The sequence below is a fragment of the Bactrocera latifrons genome, unplaced genomic scaffold, assembly GCF_001853355.1.
Source record: "Bactrocera latifrons isolate USDA-ARS-PBARC rearing strain unplaced genomic scaffold, ASM185335v1 scaffold_203, whole genome shotgun sequence".
Classification (NCBI taxonomy): domain Eukaryota; kingdom Metazoa; phylum Arthropoda; class Insecta; order Diptera; family Tephritidae; genus Bactrocera; species Bactrocera latifrons.
Genome location: NW_017535553.1, coordinates 464,416 through 480,182, shown reverse-complemented (window position 1 = coordinate 480,182; position 15,767 = coordinate 464,416). Strand labels below are relative to the sequence as shown.

Genomic DNA, 15,767 nt, shown 5'->3' with positions numbered 1-15,767 from the left:
ACCGTTATGTGAACAAAACTATAATACTCTCTTTAGCAACTTTGTTGCGAGAGTATAAAAACAAAACGAAATGATATAAGAATATGCCAGCAGCAAGTGAAATGCCCAATAAACATATTTAATTTTGTGAAGTATTTTCGAAGTAGCATTTTTTCCGTCCAGTCGTGTCATTCATGTGTCTGCATTGAAATTTCCTGCCTTYATTAATTGAACACAATCAACGCCACTCGCGCTTAAATAAGCATCACCAACAGCTCTCCCACCACCACGCCCCCACATGTTTCGTTACAAGCCTTAACATATGTCTGCGTAATATGGAGTCAGAGTCCACGCTTAGTCGCAGTCGGCTGTGCTTGTGGGTGCTCAATTAGTGTGGCGACGTCACCGCCTGCCCCACATGCCGTTGCAGCACAGGCTGGCGTGCATCTCAACATTCTTCACTAAAATTGATTACGAGTGTGCAAGCGTACACATTTCTCGTTATTATTGTTGCAATTTGCATTGCGTGCCCAGACTGAGCGACGACCTGTCGTTGCTTGACTTTTCGCTGTCATCAAATGAAGTTTGTTATTGTTGCTGCTCAGTAGTGAGAAGCTGAGGTTAATAATCCATTGATGCAAAGTATTTAAGGCGTTTTGTGTTATTTCACTGCTAATTGCATGAAAACTGTCTGCAACGACTCTGTTGTTGTTGTAGGTGTCGGTGACCGTTATATGAATTTGCAAAAACGATTTCATAGTAGAACAGAGTTTAATATACTTTGATAATACCGATGTGATTTTTCGGCCTGACTTATATACATATGTATAGTTCCTACGATACCAAAAAGAAGAGGAGACTATTGTTTTAACAAAAAAATTTTGCTGACCAGTGCAATCAGTGAAAGATTTTGGAGTACTTGATCCCGAAGATAGGCATGGGGGAGCAGCCCTGAGAAAGATAACTGGCAACGAAGAATATTTTCTTGCTTAAAATTAACTAAAATCTGAAAATTAAAAGTTTTTACTGTTTCTATAGATGAGTACAGGTACCTAATAATGAAAGAAATAGTCAATATTTAGATTTTGGAYAAAATAAATAAAGAAWAAAAACTTTAGAATCTCAAAATATCGAAATTATTATAGAAAATCATTTCAGGCCATCTCCACTGGTAAAATATATCTAAAAAGGTAGTGGGAAAATTTCCGGTCGATCGGTCCTGTAATTTCGGCTAAATTTGCTCACGGAAAATATCGTTTAAAAGGAAATGAGTTAAATATATATTATATCAGAGTTTCTTGAAATAATCGAGTCTCCAAACTTGTCTCGCAATAATTCACTTACTGCAAATGCTGTGTGGCCCCTAGCTACGTTTTGTTGAAACCATATGTTGTCACGATTTACTTCTCCATTTGCGGTCATAAAAGGTTGGTTACTATCGATTTGTACTGCTCTCCATTCACCATAAAAAACCACACCAAACTGTCAATTTAAGTGAATATAATGGTTGTTCCTGAATAATTTGTGAATTTTCTTCGCACTAAAATTGACAGTTTTGTATATTTACTACACCACTCAGCTGAAAGTGAGTCTAATCGGATATGATTTTCTTTAAAAAAGTCTCTATCGTTTTCAAGAGCTTCCAAGGCAAAAGCAGCGAATTCACAAAGATTACGGTGGTCCAATGTCTTCAGTTCTTGAATGAGAACAATTTTTATGGATGCCAACCCAAAATCCTTTCTCTAAGCCCGCCTGGTTATAGATTGAGACGGTCGCAATTCTTGAGATGTCTTGGAATCGACAAATTGCGGTCTTCAGCAAACATTGCTTGGAAAACAGCAATATTTTCAATAGTTTGAGCGTTTCTTTTTGYTATTGATACTTGAATATTATGTAAAGAAAATGYAAACTCGAAATTTTCAACAACKCGRCGAYTGGTGAACGATTATTACGACCATAAAAGAGGCAAAAGCACACGAAAAAAGAGTTTTACTAGATTTAATAATAATTTCTCGAAGTCTGTTTGGTTTTTTATTACAATTAAGTCATATCTCCCAGGCGAGCCTCTACAAATCACTAGTCAAGTACTTCGCAAATTTCAAGAAATTTCTTTTTTCAGCTAAGCTAATCGCTTCCTTTTAAATTCGAACATTGAGAACTTTGAAAGATATCTCAACACAACCGAACGAATTGCATATGTATAGGAAGTAAGGTTATTTGAGGACAGGAGTAGCATAATGTTAATCATACGCCACGTTGATATTCAAATTATAATTCTTCACATTTATAGTCTCTTGGAGGCTTCTCAATTTCGTAGCTAAGGCCTGTTCTACTTTTGGTCTTTTAAATATCTGAAAAATAGTTACAAACGACTAAGCACAGATTTATCTTGGTAAATTTTACAATATAGCAGCAAGTGCGATAAGAAAAAAGTTCATATGAGTATTGAAAAGTTGCACGGCAATCACCAGTAATCGATACTTTTCTTAGCACTAATTGTTCTCAATGGACCATAGCTGCGTCGACTGCTTTTGACTCACTCTATACAGCATTTACATATTTACTCAAAATATAGCATTCGTCCTCTGGCAGTCTTCCGGATACAAGAGCTACCGTAATACGATGAGTAACAAATATTCATACTCAAGCCGTAACTAAAACCAGTCACACATATATTTTTAGGCTTCACACATACTACACTTTATTTGCTAAAGCAACTTTATATGCTATTTCGCCTTATTTGCTGTTCACCTGTAAAAATTTAGTTGAAGGGTTTCGATTACAAAGCACAACAGCGGCTCAAATGCATTTCTGAGGAATTCCGCGTTAGCCAAGCCACATACATCAGTACATTACTGTACACACATATGTATATAGATATGAATAATGCATTCGCATTACATCTGCTCAGCTTAGAGGCGCACACACTTGCGTGCAGCATTAAATTTCATTAGAGCACAATGAGGAATATGAAATAGATCTTTCGAAACGGCTGTAGGCAGGTTGACGAAGCACGACAAGGAATGCCATGCAAAATGTAAGTGTGTGTGTGTGTTTTGCCAGGTTTTAATTACAAGTTGCAGGAAACTTACGCAACAGCATGTTGCGAGTACTATTTCTTTGTTCGATCTTTTATTGCACTAGTCTGTTGCAACACTGGAAAGTGGAGTAGTGAAGGTATACTTATGCTCATAAATGTGTGTATCTGGGAGATACAGTTACAATTGTTGCACGCCAGTATTATTGCCTCACCAGTTAAGTAAGTGTATAAGTAAAAGGTTGGTTATTAGCAAATATTTCGTCTCTTCATTTCCAACTAATTCTGCCTTGTCTTCCTACTCTATCTTATTTAGTCTGTGAGATCGCTWTTGTAATTTGATAGATTTTTGTTGGCTCCAAATTAAATAACAAGTGCATTACGCACTCCGGCATTTCGTGAATAATGCATACGGAAAGCTTGCATTTTTATCACAGCGAAATGGAAAGTAACGYAATCCTTCCTAGTACTGATAATCGTGAACTATATATAACTGCGTAAAAGTTAGCTATAGAAAGATTATTATTCTTTCTTTTATGCGTTAATGCTTACAGCGCTTTCTTGGTCCCAGTCTTCACGGGCTGTGGTACCCGTGCGGTGTATAGCTGGTTTGGCAGCCACCGCAACCCGTTGAAGTAGAGGTGTGGCAACTGGTGACACAGCTCATAAGATCTTTGTGCCAGATAAAGTAGTCCAATATAAGGCGATGATTGTAAAAATACGTCAGCCTTTGTTAGAAGCAATGTAATGACTATAAGGGAGCCAGCTTGAGATCATTACATTGGAAGCAGCGACTCCGATTGCACAGTCGTCATCCGCGCGAAAGATACAGCTAAGAGGAAACTCTACCAACCAAAATTGTATATTAATATTTTGCAAAATTGCCGGCTAATAAACCAATCCTCAGAATCACCGTTTTCAAAAAAGGCTTGACGGACTAGGTAAGTAGACAGGTAGGTTGGATGCCTGAAAACGCACTTAGGCCTTATGACTCAAATTGTAAAGCCGACGGAACTAAACCCCGCTCTATTATGTTCTCTCTAAAACAACATGTCCTCTYGACAARGTTTATCAATACCAAAAGCTATATGGAGCTACTGAGACATACTCAAAAAAYGCCCRACGGATAAGACATATTCGTTTTCATCTTCTAGAAACCCTAGATCAATAAGTAAGATTATTTTTCTCTACCATTTYCACGACAATWGGGTCTAAGTAACCGGACTTGTTTTCGGCGAAAAACTGTCAACTCGACATCAATCCACGAAATTACCTTAGAAATGTTTTCTAACGCTACAAMAACAGCAAAAACAACAACAATATTGTCGTACACAAAGCTTTGGAATCGCATTGAACATGTTCTTAGTCTCTTTTTCTTCCATATCATGGCAGCTCCTATAAAACTCATTGTTTACTCGTAGTATCCCCAGTGTGCTGGCATTTCTGCCAATAAAGTAGTGATCTGTTGACTTCCCTACTAGAGTTCTTATGTCACTCTGCTTGTTGAGCAAGTTAAGGATTTTCGCTACCAAGACCCAGCTATGTTTATTATCTTCTGAGTCAAATTGTAGGGTAGTGCTTGCTTTGTCTAGTTCATCTGCTTCACACTTTCTAGGRATATCCCTGCGTGCTGGGTTTGTTGGGAAATACGATGTTTATGAGTTTTACTATCTACAGGGAACTCTTACGAAGCTTTATTGATATCGAAGCCACTTAGCTGTCTCTATATTTTCATAAATATATTTCTTATAGGGAGCTTATGCACACTTTATTACTTTCACTTTACCCGTTTTCCACTCATTTCTGGAAGCTAAGGCAATTTTAGGCACCGCATTTTAGTTTAATTCTAAASAATTTTGAAAGTCTATGGTATTCTGTAGAAACGGGATATTGCCAAGTCTTATAGAATATTAGTCATCTATAGGGACTATAAAAAACTCACTAAGCGTTAAATGTGTTATTGTGTTAGGGAAAGATTAGTATTTGTTAGTCTAAATACAAGGCGTTTTGATATTAAAAACAAAAATCTTATATCTAAATAGTTACATCTGAAACTTTTTGTAATGATATAGGGTATTCCAAACCGTATACATTAGAAAGCTAAAATGATTCTTAATTTCTCTTATTACACGGTAGAAATTCTTTTATGCCTTGATTACTGTCGAAGAATCGCGACTTTCTCCTCTCCAGCAATCAGTGTCCCAAATTTATTTCAAATTGTTGTAATACAAAAACAATAAGCCATAACAYTAGTTATAATGTATTATTGTTATACACTTGTCAAATCCAATTACGCTACCTGAACTCATATAATATTTGGCAAGTGATTTAGCGTGACTGCTTCTAACTGCAAGAGTTTACGCCAATGACACCACATACTTATATAACTCTATGTTATGTATATAACCAACATACGTATATAGCAAATGATATCATGACATAATTAACACCGCCACCAACTGGTGACTACGTTAGTGCAGCGACCCAACAGCCGCACGGCAAACTCTCAGTTCAAGAGGAAAGTGGTAAGCGCGAGTGTGAGTGCGAGCGGCAACGTGAGAGTGAGTTTGAGAAATCCACTTCAGTGATTATGTATGCGCTTACGCAGATCAACGGCTAAACGCCAAATGACAACCTGTCAGGCGGTCGAAAAGAGTCTTAATCCCGTGCGAAATGCATTTGAATGAACTTTACGCGTGTGCAATGCAAATATATTGCCATTTAATTTATTTGCTGCCGTCTTTGTCTTCACACATCTGTTGCCAGTTTGTGGTGTGACATAAAACGGMTTACCGTTACGTGTGTTWTTTGGGCGGTGCGCATCTGTTASGAGAATRATTTAGCTTGGCGMGTGCTTCGCGTCCTCTTCCTGCTTCGGCTGTTGCTGTTGAAATTGAAATATTTTAATCGATATAACTCTGTTTAGAATTGAACACCAATATGTTATCTATTATACAAATAATTCCCAAAATGACAAATCATTAAAGAGTTATGAACGCTTTCAAGTCGAAAAAACAAATTTTTTTTGTTAATTGCTTTTGAAGATGTAGCCGATTCCCAGCAGGATCTACTAAGAAATGTGTCTGGTGGTGCGAAGACTTTCTTTTTCGGTTAGGTTAGGCTAGATGGCTGATCAATGATCGCACGTGGACCGGTATATGTAGTCCTTTGTGAAGCCATAGCAAATAGGAACTCTTGTGTTCGGACATACAGATTGGCAAAACGCTTACAGCCAATAAAAATGTTCAAGGGYGCCTAATTTCAACACCCGCCAGTTCGGTGTTTAAGTCTTCACCTCTCACTCAGACTGTCAAAAAGGAAGTATAGAGTTGTTTCTACCTCATATTTTTCCAAGCAGCTGCTGCAGACGGCGTCTGGTAATATTCCCAATCTTACAGCATATCCGCCAATGCGACAATGACCTATTAAAAGCCTCTCAACTAAGGAAACGCTAGTCTTACTGACGACAAAGAGATCACTAGACCTAATGCGATCAAAAAGGCTTTTGTGACAGCGCAAGTACCGAGGTTGGCCCAGCGTTCGCCAAGCTTCCCCGAAGCCCAGCTATGCAGTAGTAAAATAAAAGAGGATACGGAACGTCGACCCACTCCCGTTCCACCGATAATGGTTCTAGGGTGCCTTTTATTACTAGCTCATCAGCTTTGTAATTACTTGCGATTCCGCATACAATACCAGCACGAAGACACTCGATGGTATTGATAGCGAGGTTAGGCAGTCTTCGACTAACTCTGAAAACACTGTGACACTAGTTCAAGGCTAGTAGCGCTATCCGAGTGAATGGTCACTGCTCTAAAGGAGACCGCACTCCGGAGCAGCAAATCCACTGCTTCCTTGATGGCTACAACCTCAGCCTGGAAAACGCTGCAATATTTAGGAAGTCTGAAACTGGAGTTGATCGAGAGCTCCCGACAGTAAACTTCCCCCCTAGAGTTGATCCTTCCATAAAGCAGGTCACTGGCCCTCTCCTCCAACGGCCTCTTCCCACCCATAGCTCTCTCGTAGGTATAGTATATAAGCAGAGAAGGAGTCATGATCTAGATGATCAGGTATGCAGTCAAAATGTGTGGGGATAGCGACTTCAAATTATTTTACAAAATATAATTCTGCGATCTTAAACGCATAGTCCTGGAAGCCACGCCACAGCCCAATAGGACTAGATCATGCGCTTACAAAAAGTTTTCTTCACTACAAATTCTTGTTTCTTTGTTTTATGTTATGACTCTATAACGTTCCCAATTGAATGTTTCATTTTGGTCGGCTTCATTTTTGAAGGAATATGGAACATTGTACCTCTCTGCTTACAAATCACACCAAACATTGTCGAATTTAGAATTAAACGGCGCCTCGACAGTTGCCTTTTGAATTATCATCATTCCAGGTATGAACATTTTGTTTTTTAATGTATCCAAAGTGAGTTTCGTCGCTGAACAACATTCTCTAGTGGAAATCGGCATCCGCGCCCATCTTATTTTGCACCCATTCACCGAATGTGCGAGTCATTAGCACATTCTTCTTCTTCTTGATTGGCGTAGTCACCGCTTWCGCGATTATAGCCGAGTTAACAACAGCGCGCCAGTCGTTTCTTCTTTTCGCTACGTGGCGCCAATTAGATATTCCGAGTGAAGCCAGGTCCCACTTGGTCCTTCCAACGGAGTGGAGGTCTTCCTCTTCCTCTGCTTCCCCCGGCGGGTACTGCGTCGAATACTTTCAGAGCTGGAGTGTTTTCGTCCATCCGGACAACATGACCTAGGAAGTGTAGCCGCTGTCTTTTAATTCGCTGAACTATGTCAATGTCGTCGTATATCTCGTACAGCTCATCGTTCCATCGAATGCGAWATTCRCCGTGGCCAACGCGCAAAGGACCATAAATCYTTCGCAGAACTTTTCTCTCGAAARCTCGCAACGTCGACTCATCTGTTGTTGWCATCGTCCAAGCCTCTGCACCATATGGCAGGACGGCAATTATGAGTGACTTATAGAGTTTGGCTTTTGTTCGTCCGGAGAGGACTCTGCTTCTCAATTGCCTACTCAGTTCGAAGTAGCACCTGTTGGCAATAGTTATCCTGCGTTGGATTTCCAGGCTGACATTGTTGGTGGTGTTGCTGGTTCCAAGATAGACGAAATTATCTACAACTTCGGAGGATGGAGTCATGTGTAGAAGTTCACGCAAGTGAGGAAAGTTTTCTGATCGCCATTCACTTGGGAGTGGCCAAAAACGATTCTTTTACATATGACTCAAGCAGCTCACGACTTCCGATCCTTGACAAAGTATCCTCTGGGTAGCCTAAGAACATCCGTTTKAAGGCGAGCTAAAGTGAGAAGCGAAACATTCCCTGCGTAGGGTTGTGCGCTGGGTTTGAGACCCACCACGAAAAAAAAAAAAAAACCACCAAAATGACAACGCAACATTAGCACATTAGTGGCATGTTAATGGCTTGCTCAGCTTCAATTCTTGCAAAATTTCTTGGATTTTGTAAGACCACAAACAAAGATCTTTCCGCAAAATCCGAAATCCGAAGTCTCGGTAGTCTCTGAGAATGTATATCATCAACTAGAGTAAAGGCGCTGCAGAACAGATGCATGAGCGATTATGTCGACTAAATATCGGACCCAACCCATATATATTCAATTTGCAAACGTTGTTCCGGAGTGAGTCTGTTCATTACGAAATGACAAACCAAAATGAATACAAATCAACTAACATTGACAGCTGACCAACTCCGAAAAAAGTAATGTGTCTTTGAAAAATGCGTCCTATATGTACATTCGAAATATGTTCCGATATGCAAAAGGTTATTTGTTTTTAGGTCACAATTGGTTATAACCACTTCATTCATTCCACTCATTTTGCTACGAAAATCACATTCATATTTGTGAAATAAGTGTCCTGCTTCAAATACACAAAATTCTCCGTCCGCATATTTTCCCATGCTCTTAAAGAGCTTATTTTAATTGTCTTAATCGTTTCGCCTAATCCAAGCAAAGCGGTTTGGAAACAATATCCTCATGTCAGCTATGCACTTCCTCGACAACATCGTAACATGTACCGCTGACCCACAGACACGCTGCCGGCGATCGACAGCCGGCAGATGGCGGGCAGGGAGCGACCAGCAGCAATCAACTAGCATGTAGAGCATAAAAAATCGCCAAGGAATGCTGAGCCGCTGTTAATTAAAATGCTGATCTTTAATGTGTGGCAGGCAATAAACTTTGCGAAACTCGTCGCAATCGCAAGCTCACACTTATGTACTCATACATCCGCGCTGGACAGCAATAAATAATTTTTCGGTCGGAATCGAATTTTGTGGTTTGTGTGGAATTGGTGTGATCCACTCGTTTTGGTCAAAACGACTGCTGGCACAAGCATTTTTACGATGTGCAATTAGGAAAATTAATTAATTCAAGTAAACTGAATTAAGCGGCTGTCGTGCTGTATCTGCGCTGCGCACACATTGCAGGCGATTTCCGATTTTAACCCACTATGCTCCCGTGTGTAGTTTTTCATAAACATTTTATGAAATGTTTTATCAAATTTTCTCTGCATTYAAGAGGTTGTGTGATTTTCTTTTCATCAATTTGCCGATTTGTTGTATGGACTTTGTTCAGTTTTGGAGAGCAGCTGTAATGAGACACCATTTTCATCCCGTRGCGCAAACCAAAACGTCCAATGTATCGTATAACCACAAACTGGTTATGTTTTTACTTCCAAACACAGTTAGTTAGTTTGGCATTTACGTGGTTTTCGCGCTTTTGTAAAATGATGGTGGCGAACTGCTCTTTGKCGTCTTTTTGCAATCAATTTCTGCTTAGGAACATTTCAAGAGATTTACTGCCGCGCATAACGATTGTTTCTTTTAATTACTGCACAGTGGCAGTTTGCACCACCGTTTGGTCGTGCGCAAAGTGTATATACGCGTTGAATTGGTAGCACTTTTCGTTGCTGATTTTAATCCAATTTTGAACACTCCTTTGACGTTCACGTATCGACGAGACGGCCAACCTTAAGCGCGCTTACGCATCTGCGTTTTGGTCACTTCGTGTCATGTCGCTGACAGTTGCTTGTCAGTTGCTCTACGCATCGCCGAAAATTCGATGRAAATGCGATTAAATGTGCCACAAATGAAGCGCTTACGTAATTGCAATATTGCACTGTGTGGGCTATCGTTTATTGATAGCAAATACTTGTCTTAATGAATCTCATTGGATTCAACTGGTTTTAGCGCTAATCAATGTAGATTGTCTTATAGAACTTTAATTTTATGACAGCTTTCGAAATGTTTAATCAAATGAGGCCTTGTTTTGAAGTGCCACAAGACAGGTTTTGATTGTTGTGACTTTTTCAATAATTTATTTCGATGTTGATGCAATTTGGCTTCAATGACCTTGTGCGGAAAAGTTTCTGGAGAATTTGTGAAAAATTGCGCCGATTGGAAGCCAAAAAACGAGGTTARCCGGTAGGTAACCAGTAGGTACTACTATATATATAATATGATAAAAATTGACACAGACTTGAGAATAAAACTGCATTTATATTTGCGAYTTTACTCTCTCTACTCGAAATAGTWTTTGCCAAAGATTCCTTTTTTCGGTACGGGTCTAACATTGACTTTTTCATRCSCACAACATTAATCRAAATCCTCCACCAAYTCGCTGAACRTGAAAAAGTAATTATCGATTTGGCRTCCGCGCACAATTTAAWTGGATAGGCARGGTCAARTTCGATCAGATGGTATTTAATTGTCTTCGGCGATTTCGGAATTTTTCACTTACGGAAAAAAAGGAAAAAGTAATAAATTGTTTAAATTAGRAACACGATCGTCACTGAAACTGATATACAAGTTTTTTCAATTTCAGATAGAAATTTGTTGAAAGCATTTAAATTTTCAAATTAAAATGAACCGAATGAACCTGTGTTCTACTCAAGCAATCTTGCAGTCGTTCACGAGCGGGTCGYCAACCAGTAGTTCAAAAGATCTCCGTTCATTCTACTCTAAATCGAAAGGATATTGTAGCCGCACAGGAACGGGTCGCCACCCAGGGCCTGCYAAGASCRCGCAAGATACRTTGGCCAAATATTAGAACAGAARRTACCARTGGASATCCAACATGATMCCATACSGAAGTGAGCAGGTCAMGGGTGCAGCTTCTGACTAACTCAACGACTTTGCAGTTGCCAGCGATTCCGCTATGACTAGGAAGCCAAAAGAATTAGYTTGATGCTACTTCCAGAGAGGGCAGACAYAAGCTTTGAACGTACAGCTAAGATTGACAAATAGATCCTCCAGAACACTCAGCCTCCTCGAATAGGTAGTGCTACTCGGGATGGAGAATTCTACTATTTCCATAGCGTTCAGTGCAGTGGCATCATATTCATTTTACCCAAATGTTTGTAATATTATCAAAAGAAAAAGCTTTTAAGCTACACAATACGAAATAAAAAGCTTCAAAGCCAGTGTTTCAATCACCTGCTCAAACTCGCCACTTGCCGTGCATTTAAACGGTGGACCTCTACAACTTTAGCTCTTCAGATCTGAATACCCGGTACCGCTATCTTATTTGAGTATCAAATAAACTTAATACAAATAATCATTTCCTCATACTGATTAACTGCAGAAGTCAAAGATTTGTTGAAGTATTAAATGCACAATTGAAACATATGTGCAACCGTGATATGATCTCTATTACTACCTCAAACCACACGGAGCAAACAGTCAAAACTCGAGGATTTAGTTACAGTTTTTTTTTTTTTTTTTTTGTTACCTTTCAATCGTGCTTGGCAACGCGATCACGCGAAGTTACGCTCTGCGCCGAAATTCTTTGCAACTGCTCGCTGTCACTTTTAAGCCTGCCACTTCCGTCTCGGCCGCGAGTTGACAGTATTGAATGCCACTTCTGCAAGAAGCTGCGGTCCATCTATCACATACAACAGCAGCAGCAATAACAAGAGCAAATAATTTTTAATAAAAGCCACCTTATTGCATTAATTGAATGTGCAGCGAAGCACTTGACTCCACCAAGTGGCAGTTGCATTAGGCTAAACGCAATACAGCATTTGTGTTGCTTCGCGCAGAACACTTGAGACGCTTGCAAATCACAACAACCATTTGCAATGTGATTTGCCGGCAAAGTGATCGAGTTACGCCGAGGCACCGCCGCCGGCAGTCACCGCCTGCACGCATACACACACATAMAAGTTGCCTTTGCGTAACTCCATCTTTGCCGCATTTTGTTGCAACCGAAAGCGATATCCGCTGCACGGCGCAGGTGATGAAATTTTGCCATAACACATGACAYATAATTAATGTGTGTGTTTGTTTAAATAAGTAAGTGATTTGTTTGTTGATAGYTGAACGGAAGCAGCAAATCGCCAATATTTGCATGAGAAAATATATTGACAATGGTAATTGGAATTTGAAAAACTGAAGTCTGTGAAGCACCAATTAAGAATATTTGTACAATTCAATGGTTTTTTTTTACCAAAAATATTCACACGGTCGGTTTCGCCTGCGGCATTTTCCTGTGGCACGTACTTATATTAACAACTAAAAGCATTTGAATACTCTAAATAAAAAGTGGTTCAACTAATTTATTGTATAGTAGTAGTGACATATGTATATATGTAGTAAAGCCTAATTCAATACATTAAACAATTATAACTTCATTTTAGCAAAACATTCTTCTTGTTCCAAGAGGAGAGTTAGATTTTTGAGATATCGATCACGCAACCCGCATGAATACCAACATTATAATGAGTTAGTTTAAAACAGAAGGCTACAGACGAAGGTACCCAATGCTACTCTATCTCGAATGGAGTACTCCAAGGCACTAGTGTTAGGCCCACCTAATGTATGACGGGGTATTAAGAAGATAGCAATCAACACACGTGAAACTAATAGCGTATGCGGGCAACCTCATGGTGGTAACAGTGGCCAAACAATTAGTCGACCTAAGAAATAAATGCAATCAGTGCTTAAATGGTCTACATCAATGGTTCTCTTTTGTGAGCCTAGAACTGGCGGAGCAAAAACTGAACGAATAGCCTGTATGCCGCTCATTGACATCCAGGGCGATGAACTCGAGCGGTTAATCGATAATGTAACGACAATCATGTGTCGGTCGATTGATAAATGGAAAGCTGTTAGCGAAGCGTCAGCATTCTTAATGACAAAATTGAGAATTTCAATGGATTAGGTGTCCGTCACTACGCAAAATAAACGTTACTTAAATGTACTGTCCTTCCCAGGAAGTAATACTTAGCCGTTAGTTCGGTGGGAGAATCTTGAGTTAGGAGTAGTTTAGGTTTAGCGGATTAAAGTTCCGCACCACGGCTTTCGCTGCTTCCGTCTAAAAATATTGTACAATTACTACATAGTACTGTGCATAACATTTCTTCGATATCTTTATATTGAAAATGGACGAAATCGAAGTACTGCCACGCCTACTTCCCACATAACACAATGTTAAATTCTTTCAGATCCTTCGCTTTACAGAACATATATCAAACATGAAGACAGCGAAATAAATCTTTACACAAATATTGCTTTTAAATCTTGCCATATTCACAAGTTGTGAAAATCGGGCCATAATAGCTGTCTCTTATACACATCTAGATGTGTATAAGAGACAGCATGAAGACAGCGAAATAAATCTTTACACAAATATTGCTTTTAAATCTTGCCATATTCACAAGTTGTGAAAATCGGGCCATAATATTACTTGAAGTCAACGGGTACCCAATACTTGGGCCCTAGTGCCTACGGCATAATTTTTACTGAAAGTATCGGACAATCTGTGAGATATATTAATTAAAGACTTCTTTGCTGATAACATTAACTCCTGACGTCGACTACCAAGGATAAAACCCGGTTTTGATCATAAACATTTTGAGACTATAAAATGTTCGGTTACACCGATTCAATTGTTCATTCCTTCCTTACTTGTTCATATTTCTCATTTTCATAATCACTTGCCTCAAGCACCCAATTTTCGGGCCTGCCCAGAATTTCAAGATATGGATCAACAGTTGAATCAGGGCTTCCTAGAGAAGATTCACCCTTTGAACTTCTATCTATCTATTCTATCCGTAAAAAAGCTCACTACGGCTATTTTCCAGAGACTCCGCCTCACCCACATATCTCTCAGCGGTAGGTGCGCGGTGAAGACTGTCTCTTATACACATCTAGATGTGTATAAGAGACAGCACACGCAGGCACTTCTACTTCAAATGGCAGCTGAAACAAAGGAAAAGCAGTAAAATGTAYTTTACTGCAAATTTTCACCTACAATTCCACTTTCTGGTGTTATTAACCTCAAGCAGCCCAACAGTGGGCGCACATGTAATTCGACTCGGAGAATGTCTTTTGACAACAACAGCAACTACGCTCATTGTTTTTGTAGGTGGAATTGGTCTGTGAGCGACGGGGCCAGCTGCTGGATATTGCGCYGGATCAGCCAGCGCGCTAACTGTGCCACATGMGAGCGCTGCGGGGCTGCTGGCCAATGCAGACCAGCGCCTTGCGCTTACGTCATAACACCGCAGTGACGTTGACAAACAGAKAGACGGAGCTGCGGTGGTGTATGCAAGCGGAGCGGTGCAAATGCTTTCTGGAGCGTTTTGCCTGGCAYGGTRCTGCACTGATTATGCCGTSCATGGCATCCTGCAAGGCTGCGCCACTCCACACCAGCAGCGCGGCACTGTGGGCGCTGATCAGCGGCGCGTGCGCACTATCGATTGTGCGCCAATTGAGTTGCATTCGACTTTTTCATTTGCAGTGCGCCATTGGTTTTTTCTCTCTTGGCTAAACATTTTCATTTTAGACACTAGACTGGGCGCCTCGCTACTTGGCGGTTTGTGTGTTAGCAGTTAAATGTTACTTATATAATAAAAATCTAGTAATGTTKTCGCGTATTTAATGCGCTTGTGTGTGTGTTTGATTTGTGGCTTTTTTCTCGTGTTTTCAGCTAGTTTGGCAACAAAATATAAATTAAACTGGTTCTACGGGTGTGTGCTGGTCAGCTAGCCGTCCAAAGCCTGGCGATATRTGCGTGTGTGTGTTTGTGTGTGGCGCAATTGAAAGCAGGAAATGCCGCAGCATCTGTGCACTCGCTTGCCTTTTGTCTAACGTTGAAAACAAAAACAAATATGAATTAATGGAAAATTAAAATTAGAGYGCATGCAATAAGTGCGTCGCATTTGGTGGCCCCACGGAGAATTCATGCCAGCCATTCGAAAATGTTTCAGGTTTCTACTGTGAAATTAAATGCTGACGTCTGCCTTCATTAAAGTCTTTCGAGCTTAATTTTTTATAATTTTTAATCATAAACTTTAAACTAACATTTTTTACCATTCAAACCGGTATTTTGAATTAAAAAAAGAATTTTTAAAAATTAAAAAACAACTTTGTGAAAACAATTTTTAATAAAAATTTTTTATATTATATATTTTTAAAACTAAAAAAAAAAATTTAAATATGAAAAAAAAATTAGTAATTAAAAATTATTTTCAATTAAAATATTTTGTCAATTTTATTTAAAATTTAATTCAATTATTTCTTAACACTCTATTTGCAACTCTGCCTCCAGGCTCTCCTCTTCAAACTCACCTTGATCTGCACAACTTCACGCATTTCCGTTTTGTAGTTGGAGCAACGTGGTGGAATCTCCATGCACCACTGGGAGCTGCGTATGCGCACTGGCTGCATAGTGGGCACCTTCAGTTGCTCCACATAGG

The 15,767-nt window shown here is 39.6% G+C and overlaps 1 protein-coding gene across 1 annotated transcript in view; it reads right to left on the bottom strand.

Moving 5' to 3' along the window:
- Nucleotides 1–15,767, bottom strand: part of LOC108968111 — a gene marked incomplete at its 5' end in the record, with an annotated part of 20,396 nt that extends 4,629 nt beyond the window's left edge. The window contains 1 exon segment of the mRNA XM_018931896.1: nucleotides 15,640–15,767. Coding sequence (XP_018787441.1) covers nucleotides 15,640–15,767 — 128 coding nt within the window.